An 11,150-nucleotide genomic window follows, 5' to 3' on the forward strand; every position below is an offset into this window, starting at 1 on the left:
GCTATATGAAAAATCATGGCAAATTCATATTTTTTGCCATGGTAGTTATTTACTACACGAAAAAGGTAGCTATAAAGGGTTGTAAATTTGTCATGTCAATTGATGATGATTTGCCATGGCAAAACAATATCTAAAATGCAAAGTGATTTTCCATGATATATGAAGCTAAACGATATCTAATTCATGAGAAATGTATGAAAAATGGTATGAATTATACATCATTTGCCATGGAAAATTTACATATCTCTGAAAACACATGGCAAAAATGGACAACATAGTGGATTGACAAAGGCCGAATGATGATATGTGAAAATGAAATGCAATAGTGCTACTTCGAAGCACTTTATGTTATACACTTTGAAGCATTTCATGAAACATCACGAAGGAAGGTAGTTGGTCTACTAGTTTTTTCTTATTTCAAGAAGGTGACTGCAACACTTCACGTGATCATATATGGCACTCCTAAAGATATGGTTGATGTGTATCTTTGAATGGGCCAAAATGCATAAAAGTGTTAGCTCAATATATATGAGCATCCCACACGAGGACATAATCAGTAAAACATGGCTTGCATGGGATGCTTGAGAGCACTCGCTGTATGCATTGGAGGTGAAAGAATTTTCATGTAGCATGGCTTGGCTAGTTCATTGTGCGTTGTCATGATCCAACTACTGATGTGGGAGTGGTTGCCTTGAGGACTTGTGGATCTCACATTACTACTTTGGCTTGCTCCACTCTCACGATGACATCGATGTCTTACAAGGATCTCATCTTTTTGCTACGCTCGCAATTGATGATGCTCCAACATGCAACTTCCTGGTGAATGCCATTTATGACCAAGGCTACGATCCAGCTGATGGCATGTATCCCCTCCCGATCAACATTTATATGGAGAAAATTAGAATCCTCTAGTAAGAAAAATAATTAATTCACAAAGTATCAAGAAGAAGGGAGGAAGAATATCTAGAGATAATTTCGAGTGTTGCAAGCTCGGTTTGCAATTGTCCGAGGTCCTCCTCCGAGACAACGTTATCATTGGAGGAACCACAAGGTGGTCAGGATCAAGCCCCAATCATCAACTCCGACTACCAAGTGCATCAAAGGTATATGTCATGATTGGAGAAGTGTAGGCAGTGATGGTTTAGAGTGATTAATACCATGAAATGAACAAATGGTGTGTGGTGGAGGGCGACTTTGTCCAATATTATTGCAACAAAAGAATTTCATACTACATTAGACACGAGATCTCCTACGGGTTCTTGAAGAAATTCCCCAACTCTTTTGTTTATACCACTTGCCACGAAACATCTTTCTAACGTGTTCGTCAATTTTCAACTAGCATGTTATATGCCACTATAGTCATTATGTTCTTCGAAGCGTTGAGTATCACTAAATTATTTCAAAGTTTTAAGCTATTAGAGACTAATCGACATGCAAATATAGTGACACATGAGATTGGGAATTTTAGTTTTTATAACCATTCTAAAGATGTTTTTGTTAGCAGTGTCTAGATGGTGTGTGCTTTAATGAATGATGGCAAGAATATTTTTCTAAATTAATATATAGGATGGTGTTTATAATAAAAAAGAAATATATGTTTTTCAACCCATAACACAAAAGGCGTGCTCTAGTTCGCTGGCCGCTGCCGACACCACAACCCTCTTCGGTGTTTGATGGGGACAAATAGGCGGAGCGAGAATGGTAGTAGAGAACTCGGCCTACTACCAGCCTATTTCTCTCATTGTCACTATACTAACAAACTGGCCCATGACAGCCCAGTCCACTCCTCATTTCGTCAGTCCCTCACAGTACGGCCCAGCTAAGTTATTTCACTGACGTTGCGGTCCTACTGCCTGCCTAAACGAATCCAACGGCCCAGACGCGCCTCCATCCCCCATCCCGACCGTCCACCCTAGGGTAATCGAACAACAAACCCCGTGCCGCACCCTATATATTGCTCCCTCTTCTTCCTCTTCGAACCCTAGCCCAGCTGCCCACCCATTCCCCTCACCGCCGCCGCCACTCCGCCGCTGCCGCCGACGAGATGGGTCGCGTGATCCGCGCTCAGCGTAAGGGTGCGGGCTCCGTCTTCAAGTCCCACACCCACCACCGCAAGGGCCCCGCCCGCTTCAGGTCGCTCGACTTCGGCGAGCGCAACGGGTACCTCAAGGGCGTCGTCACCGATGTCATCCACGACCCAGGACGTGGTGCGCCGCTGGCCAAGGTGACCTTCCGCCACCCGTTCAGGTACAAGCACCAGAAGGAGCTATTTGTCGCCGCCGAGGGTATGTACACCGGCCAGTTCGTCTACTGCGGACGCCGCGCCACGCTCTCCGTAGGCAACGTCCTCCCCCTCCGGTCCGTGCCTGAGGGAGGCGTCATCTGCAACGTCGAGCACCACGTCGGCGACCGTGGTGTCTTCGCCAGGGCCTCCGGTGACTACGCCATCGTCATCAGCCACAACCCCGACAACGGCACCTCAAGGTACTCTTCCTTCTCCTCCCACCCGTCTCTCTAAAGTACAAGGCTATGGTTAGATCTGACGTTCTCCCGCTAGTAACTGCTATTTGATTGCTGTATGTGATTTCCGTTAGGAAATGATTAAATGCTTCTCTGGCTCATAGTGCGATCTGAATATATGCTCGTTCACTGCTTCTGATATTCTCTTTAATTGATTATATAATGGAAACCTTAGATTGTGCGTTCTTCATATGTTTGTTAATTTATTGCCAGAGACATATTCTTAGATACACATTCTGTCCCTGAGCCTTGAGATGCCTTCTGTTCATTGTATAGTCTGCAACTGGTGCGATATGATGCTCTTCTGATATGTTATCCTAGAACTGGACATGGCATGCTTTCTCTTCTGTTCTCCTAGAACTGAGCATGCATCTAAGAAGTCTATACCTTGGACCAGAGACATGTGATATGTGATCTCTTGTTATCCTGCTTTTGTTTCTGATTGACCTAACATGCCCATGATCTAGCGTTTAGAAATGCAAGGGCCATTTCCTATTATCAGTTCTTGTCAGTACAAGATCCTACATGTTAATGGAATATATATGATTGGTGTATCTTTGTTTATGTTGCCTGATGGCCTGATCCTTTTGATGAATTCTTCAGTTGCAGAAATGTTAAGATGCATTGCTCATGTTCTCTTTATGCAGGATCAAGCTACCCTCTGGTGCTAAGAAGATCGTCCCAAGCAGCTGCCGTGCTATGATTGGTCAGGTTGCTGGTGGTGGCAGGACTGAGAAGCCAATGCTGAAGGCTGGTAACGCCTACCACAAGTACCGTGTGAAGAGGAACTCCTGGCCTAAGGTGCGTGGTGTGGCCATGAACCCTGTTGAGCATCCCCACGGAGGAGGTAACCACCAGCATATTGGTCATGCTTCCACTGTTCGCCGTGATGCACCACCCGGCCAGAAGGTTGGTCTCATTGCTGCCAGGAGGACTGGTCGTCTTAGAGGCCAGGCTGCCGCCTCTGCTGCGAAGGCCGACAAGGCCACTTAGAGTTATCATTGCTGTTTATCTATGTTTGCTGCCTCTAGATTACCCGTCAAGGACATGTATTGCAGTAAGGTTGTCGTTTTTGCTCGGTACTTTGGTAACCTGGTGATGTTTGTTATCAGTTTTCGCCGTGGTCTGGATTCTTCAGTCCACATAAAGGAGATTATGCTTGGATATTTGTTTGTTGGGTTACTTGAGTTAGCCCAGTGTGCTTATTCTTTGTGTTGTGTTTTTGTTTGAGTTAAGCTTCTATTGCTTGATCTCCAAAAGTAGTATTGTTTGTTTTTGTGCGTTACTCTAGATATGACATGACATTACCTCTCACAGACATTGATTTAGTACATTAGTTACGTTTCATAGTGTTTCACCGGTTACCGTTGAGTCGGAGAAGTAACTCACGAGGTAGAGGGGTAGTATCAAAGAGCTAGAATTTGCTGCCAATCAGCAATTCAGCATGAGTATCAAAGAGCTAGAATTTGCTGCCAATCAGCAATTCAGCATGAGCCTGTCTGGTAAGCTGATGTATACGCTGGTTTTAGTTTTGGAGGAAGCTGGTCGGCTAGTATGAATCTGGAGTTGTTCTGGGTAAATCAGCAATTCAGCATGATCCTGTCTGGTGCAAAGCTGATGCACACGCTGGTTTTGGAGGAACACAAATGCTGGTCGGCTAGTATGAATCAGGAGGGAGTGAAGTTTGTTTTGAACCTTGAGGTTGCAGAGTTTGTCGAGATTGGACCTTCACCTTAAATTCGCTGAAGTTTGTGCCCCGTATTCATGATCCAGGATGTTTGGCGCACGATGAAAAGTTCCATCCCACACAGGATCCGCGACTGCACTTACACATGTTGAAAGAGTTTGTTCTCCTTGCAACGCTTAGGAACGGCCGGTTCCTTAGGTGTTGTTCCAAGTCTCCTAATATTTTTTACGGTACATTAATTCAATATGGGCTGTTCATTTGGAGTGTTCAGATGAGCGAATACTACACCTGTTTTTGGTAGTATATTTACTAGCTAGGGGCATTTTTGGTACTTCAATATTTATCAATCACTCAAGTTCCTTCCCTGACATGGCCAACCTTTCCTCTCCCACCATCTGTTGGCCCTGTACATTTCGGCAATATGCGACCAATATGCGACGGAACGACGAAGCAAAGCTGACGGTCTTCGTTCACGCCCCAAGCAGGCATATGCAATACGTGCACAACAATGTAGAAAAGCTAACCTCCATAGTAGATTGGCCGCCAGCCATATATATACACAAAAGCACGTCACGCACTACACGATAGTTAAATCGCTGCTTGCTCCTGTAACACAAGTACACAGGCAAGACGATTGTTGATCGTCGTCGGTGATTTTGTTTATCGCTTCAACCACGAGTGTGATTATAGGGCCGACGACGGTGAGACGAGCTCCGCTAGGGAGGGATTACAGTTACATGAAGCCCCTTATCCCAGGAGGTGTCCGATGGTTGAGCTAATGCGTTGTGTACAACCATGCATATGTAACCGGTTGATGTAAATGGAGTTGCTTCCTGGGTCGTCGTTATGCACGAGCATGGAGTGCAGGCGTCGTTGTGCACGAGCATGGAATGCAGGCAAACGATGCAGTCTTGCCGGTAGGACTGGAATTCACAGCAGCGTCCGCATGCTACTCTTGTCGGTGCAGCGAACGGCGTGGGTCGCACACCGGTCAGTACGGTCAGACACAAATAATACAAGAGCTAAACACCTTTCCATGTAATGCATGCACGAGTACACAGCACAACACACACGTCCAACGCACCAAGTTGTTCGACCGATTTTGGCCGCCGGCTAGACGCGTACATGTACGCATGCACATGGTCGGAGGGCTTCTGATCCATTCCTAGCGTTAAGGTGAATATGATGCGTGGATCCACTTAATTAGTGAGAGTAAGAAGTAATCCTAGTGGGATTGTCTTTTTTCCCGTGTGTCAAATTGGTCTAAACTGATTGAGATGGTTGGATGAGATCAGGATCATTAGTACATGGTATAAATTTCAGGGATTTTAAGATCAAGGTTTATTTTCAACTAGCTCTATAATTACAAGGTTCAAAAGAGACTTCGGGGTTCTAGGTGACGAAGTACGTGCTGGACCATGCTTGTGTTTCTGGGGCGGCATGCAAAGTCGTGCCCTTCTACCAGACTGAGATCCCGTGCCTCGCACGCAAGGCACACTGTGCCTAGCCCAACATCCATTGTCCAAATCAATCCTACGGAGACGCAACACTTCACAGCCAGTCAACATAGATTCAACACAGGGAGGAAGGACAACTAGTACACTCGCACAGGCTATCTCGAACAAGGGAAAACTGCACAGGTGTTAGAGCATATATCTCCATATGTGGTTTTGGTAATGGATGACAATTTCTATGGACTAATGGTTGCCTTAAGATACATTTATATGATTTGTCCATAGGCACTTCTTGAAGTCCATCTGTTGGGTTCAAGGAGTTTATATGATGACCAAGATGGTATTCAAGGTATTATCCAAAGAATGGTCATAGAGACATATGGTTGATCAAGATCTTAGACAAAGAGTAAATCAAGATGATCAACACACAAAGCATACAAGATGTACCGAGAGGGATCAAGTGATCCCATGGTATGGTAAGCATTGTCCATTACGTGTTTGTGTACTAACCCATGGTCTTCGTGAGAGTTCTATGTAGGGGTTAGGTGTGTTTCATGGGCTTGCGTCAAAGGGAAGATCTCATACAACCCATGAAGTATGACGACTGTGATCGTCATCAAGATTGCGATGTGCAAGTTCAAGTGGATCAACACGAAGATATCATGCTTGAAGCTTGCCGTCCATTGTGGTGGCAATGGACTTGTGAAGATATGCTGAAGAGTGGCTCACCCATAGTGAGTATGGGGGAGCAATCAACTAGTCTCCATCAAGCCAACACAATCAAGAAAGGTGGTCCATCTTGAGGGAGCCAAGATCATCATCATCTAGCTCAAGAGGACGAGGTGCAAGGTATAGGTTTGCCCTTGATAGGTTTTCTGTTTAGGATAGATTGCTTTACTATCAAGGGGGGCTCTCAAGTGAGTAGCTTGATCGTATCGTTCGTTGAGAGCTCAAACCATTTGCATCCTTGCATCATACTTCTTGGTTCTTGTTTGGTGTTTCTCTTTGTGAGTTTTAGAGCTTATGGTCATCTTCGTGATAAGCTCGAGTTTATCGAAAACGGAGTCCATATGCATCTACTATGATGTTTTCGATGTTGGAGTTTTTGCCGGTTCTTCATTCATAGAGGACTCACATCTCTATATCATTGGCATTTTCATACCTGCATGGTCTTAAGATTTGGATAGCTCTTGTCGTCCTGAATCCAACAAGCTTGGGTTTGCTCGATTCGGAGCTCGTATGCGAAAGTTATGGCTGTTTCAGTGGCGAGCGGTAGTACCGCTGGACCTAGCGGTAGTATCGCTAGAGTTGGCGGTAGTACCGCTGGCCCTAGCGGTAATACCGCTATCCCAGTGGTAGTACCGCCCCTGGCGAGCGGTAGTACCGTTCCAAATTTTTAGTACCGTCATCTTTCCGGTTGTACTGTGTCGGACATTTTTGCGAAGACTTTCTTGACGGTGGTTGGCCTGGTAGTATCTTTGGGCTACCATGGGCTCAGCGGTAGTACCGCTGCAGCCAGCGGTAGTACCGCCGGAGGGTCAGCGGTAGTACCGCTGGGCTCGGGCTGTAAGTGGGGGTAACGGTCTGATTCCTTCCCCCACTATATAAAGGGGGTCTTCTTTCCCCTTGGTCTTATCCATCCGTTGAGCTCTTGTTCTACCTCCATTATTGACATTCTTAGAGCTTGCTTACTCTCAATCCCTCCAATGATTCTTGCTTGTTCTTGAGGGAAAAGAGAGAGGAGATCTAGATCCACATCTCCACCAATCACTTTCTCCTCTATGTGAGGGGAACCCCTTGGATCTAGATCTTGGAGTTCTTTGTGAGCTCCTTGTTCTTCCTCTCATATTTCTCCATAGCTTTCGTTGTTGTGGAGGGATTTGAGTGTGAGGGACTTGACCACTTCCTGTGTTCTTGCCATTGCATTAGTTGCATCGATTTGAGTTCTCCACGGTGATACGTGGAAGTGAGAAGTTGAGAAGCTTACTACTTTTGGTACTTAGTACCCTAGATATTGTTCTTGGTGGATGCTTTGGCATCCTAGAAGCTTGGTGGTGACTCGGAGCTCAATCATTGTGGTGTGAAGCTCCGGGAAAGCGTCGGGTCTCCAATTAGGTTGTGGAGATTGCCCCGAGCAATTTGTACGGGTACCGGTAACCGCTCCAAGGGTTGCCACGTGTACGGGTTCGGTGACCGCCCCCAAGGTTTGCCATTTGTACGGGTTCGGTGACCGCCCTCAAGGGTCCTTTAGTGGAATCACGACATCTTGCATTGTGCGAGGGCGTGAGGAGATTACGGTGGCCTTAGTGGCATCTTGGGGAGCATTGTGCCTCCACACCGCTCCAACAGAGATTAGCATCCTCAAGGGTGTGAACTTCGGGATACATCATCGTCTCCCCGTGCGGCGGTTATCTCTTACCCGAACCCTTTACTTATGCACTTTACTTTGTGATAGACATATTGTTTATTGTAATATATCTTGCTATCACTTAGTTGTTTATCTTGCTTAGCATAAGTTGTTGGTGCACATAGGTGAGCCTAGTTGTTTGTAGGTTTTGTGCTTGACATATTAAACATTAGTTTTATTCCGCTTTTATTCAAGCCTAAACCTTAATTATTTTTAAAGCGCCTATTCACCCCCTCTAGGCGACATCCACGTCCTTTCAACAGGCTGCTCGGCCGCTGCTGCCCTCCGGCCGCCCCGAAGAGCCGCTTCGGGCGCTGCTGCTTCGACCGCCCCCACAGCCAGCGTCGCTGTCCCGTTGCCCGCCGTACGCAAGTACATGCTTTTGAAATGGAAGCTGCTGATGATTTTGGAATCATGCCAAAAGTTGCACATGAGCTTGCTTGTTGTCAAGTTGGTGGACCACTTAACCTCGGCTACACTTGTGTTACCAAAAGAATCATTTGTGAAGCAAGAGGGAGAGAGTTGGTTTTTGGACACGCTCGTAGTATGCTGAAGTACTTCCGTGACAAAATCATTGAGAACCCACCTTTTGGACACAGAAAGTTGGCTTTTGGACAGACCGGTAGTATGTTAGCATTCATTGCGCACGCGCGCGGGGGGGGGGGGGGGAGGTCATAGTGTGATCTGACTCTATGAAGGCACGGGATCTGAGTCCCCTTGTTCCACCCAGGCGACCGAACCAGCGGCAGGGGCCTTCAAGGATTCGACAACTTGTACCATCGGAGGAGATGAAGCAGGAGCCGACGATGAGGAGTGACCGAGCACTCTTGTTTTTATTTGTCTTGAGAAAACATCCCAAATACTTTAAAGTCCAAATACTTAAAAGTGGAGCTGCACTTTTAAGAAAAACCGAGCGCATGCGCCTCAGCCGTGCTATCGTGCGGATCTTTCCTGATCGCCACGGACCACACAGTGGCCATTCCAACACAGGTGGCGACAAGGGGGCGTGGTGTAGTGGTGGGCCGGAGGCCATTATTTCAAGCAAAAACCGCCCGCATCGCTGCTCGTCTCGTTTGGAAGCTCCGCATCACCCTCTCGCTCTTCATTTTCAATCCCCCCTGTGCTCCTTCCTTCCCATTCTTCTACAACGACGACCTGCGTGGGTTGCAGTGGTGGTTTGGCCGGAGATTCGCCAGTGCGGGAGGCCGTTCGTGGGCGCGTGCCGTCGGCTACGTACTGAGGTAAATCCCGTCTCTAGATCTCCTTTGGGATGGTGAGGTTAGGGTTTAGGTGGTGTGATGACGATTGGGACGATGAGGTTATGGGTGTGCGAGCAGGGAGGCTGTGGAGCGCGTCCGCTGGCACCACATGCCCCCGAGGCCATTGAAGGAGAGGGCCAAGCGCAGAGAGAGGGGCTCGCAAGAGCAACAACAGATGACTGTCGAGGTGGAGAGTTTCTAGGAGCTCGGGCTCATGGAGGAGGTGTCGGCCTTGATGCGGGAGGTTGGCATCACGAATCCCATCGAGATCTAGTGCGTCGCCCGCTTCGAGGAGCTCGTGATCGAGGAGAAGGTGCTATCCATGATGCGGGAGGATACCATCACGAAGCCTCCGAGATCCAGTGCATCGACCGCTGAGGTGTTTGGCGATGGAGGTGTCTGTTTGTTTTTTCCACCAAGTTGCTTGAATCTACACTCGCAGTTGTTCAGAAATTTGAATGTAGTTGCTTAGTTTTTGTTTCGTCCAATTACATATGTGAAGGGGGTAATGGTAGTGCTCTGTGTCGACAGCTGCAATGTGGAGTTGCTTGAATCTTCACATGCACTCGTATAGAAATATGAGTGTAGTTGCTTAGTTTTTGTATTCATCCAATTGCACATGGGACGGGGGTAAAGGCACTTCTTCGTGGCGGAAGTTGCAAGGAAATAGGGCAGTACTTGCATTTTTTTAAAACATCTAGTGGGACTGCATTTTGGAAGATGATTTAGTGGTTGGTCAATTTTTTGGTCGGTGCATTTCACATTTACTATCGACGAGTAGTGATAGAGGCAAAGTTAACCCTATCTTTCGATGAGATGGTTGTTATCGTTTTTGGTGGAGTAGACTTTGACGATCCGACTACGAACGTGTGAGGACGTCGCGCGTTACAAATCGCTAAACCAACTGTGGGAGGTTATTGACCACGCCTGAGCACGATCAAGCTGACCACGAGGGTCTGTTTCCTGCATGCAAATGAAGAGCAAGCAAGAAACTAAGATTGCAATCTGGATATTGCGTATATAAGAGGAAAACTTTATTGATGGAGGTGAGATTCTGTGACGCCTTTGTCTCGTCATGGAACACAAATGAAGAACACGAAGTTGCAGCTATGTCAAACTTGTAATCTAAACAAAACTCAAGTCTAAACTGTGCCCTAAGGGCTGTATATATGAGGGAACAGAGAGGGATTTTCGTGACCCTTGGAGGAGGAGTCCGAAAACGACCCTAAACTCAGTTACCCCACACACACGGACTCTAAAAACAAATCAGGAAACCTATCCTTACGCAAATTGTCACGCCCAAGATGCGACCCTATCCTCAATTTGGCACGGGGGCCTCGTCAGGGATAGAAGCACATCTCGTCGTGTCGCAAGAATGGATATCGTTACAAGTACATGTACTGAAAAGAAGAGATATATCATAGAATTGGCTTACACTCGCCACAAGCAACATCAGAGTCACATCAGTGCAATACATAATCATCATGAATAAGAGCAGGGTCCGACTACGGACGAAAACAAACGAGAAAAGAAGAACGACGTCCATCCTTGCTATCCCAGGTTGCCGGCCTGGAACCCATCCTAGATCGATGAAGAAGAAGAAGAAGAAGAAGCAACTCCAAATGAACAATCAACATGCTCGCGTCAAGTAACCTTTACCTATACTTGCAACTGGTGTTGTAGTAATCTGTGAGCCACACGGGACTCAGCAATCTCATTTCCAAAGGTATCAAGACTAGAAAAGCTTAATGGGTGAGGTATGGTTAAGTGGTGAGGTTGCAGCAGCGGCTAAGCATATATTTGGTGGCTAAACTTACGAGTAC

General features: G+C 46.7%; 1 protein-coding gene across 1 annotated transcript; it reads left to right on the forward strand.

The window, feature by feature from the left end:
• The first annotated feature begins 1,978 nt into the window (after window positions 1–1,978).
• Window positions 1,979–3,686, forward strand: LOC123400024 (60S ribosomal protein L8). The gene is made up of 2 exons (XM_045094417.1): window positions 1,979–2,484; window positions 3,168–3,686. The coding sequence occupies exons 1-2, from the start codon at window positions 2,045–2,047 to the stop codon at window positions 3,511–3,513; spliced, it is 786 nt and encodes a 261-aa protein (XP_044950352.1). The 5' UTR covers window positions 1,979–2,044; the 3' UTR covers window positions 3,514–3,686.
• The last annotated feature ends 7,464 nt before the right edge of the window (window positions 3,687–11,150 follow it).

The sequence above is a fragment of the Hordeum vulgare genome, chromosome 5H, assembly GCF_904849725.1.
Source record: "Hordeum vulgare subsp. vulgare chromosome 5H, MorexV3_pseudomolecules_assembly, whole genome shotgun sequence".
Lineage (NCBI taxonomy): Eukaryota > Viridiplantae > Streptophyta > Magnoliopsida > Poales > Poaceae > Hordeum > Hordeum vulgare.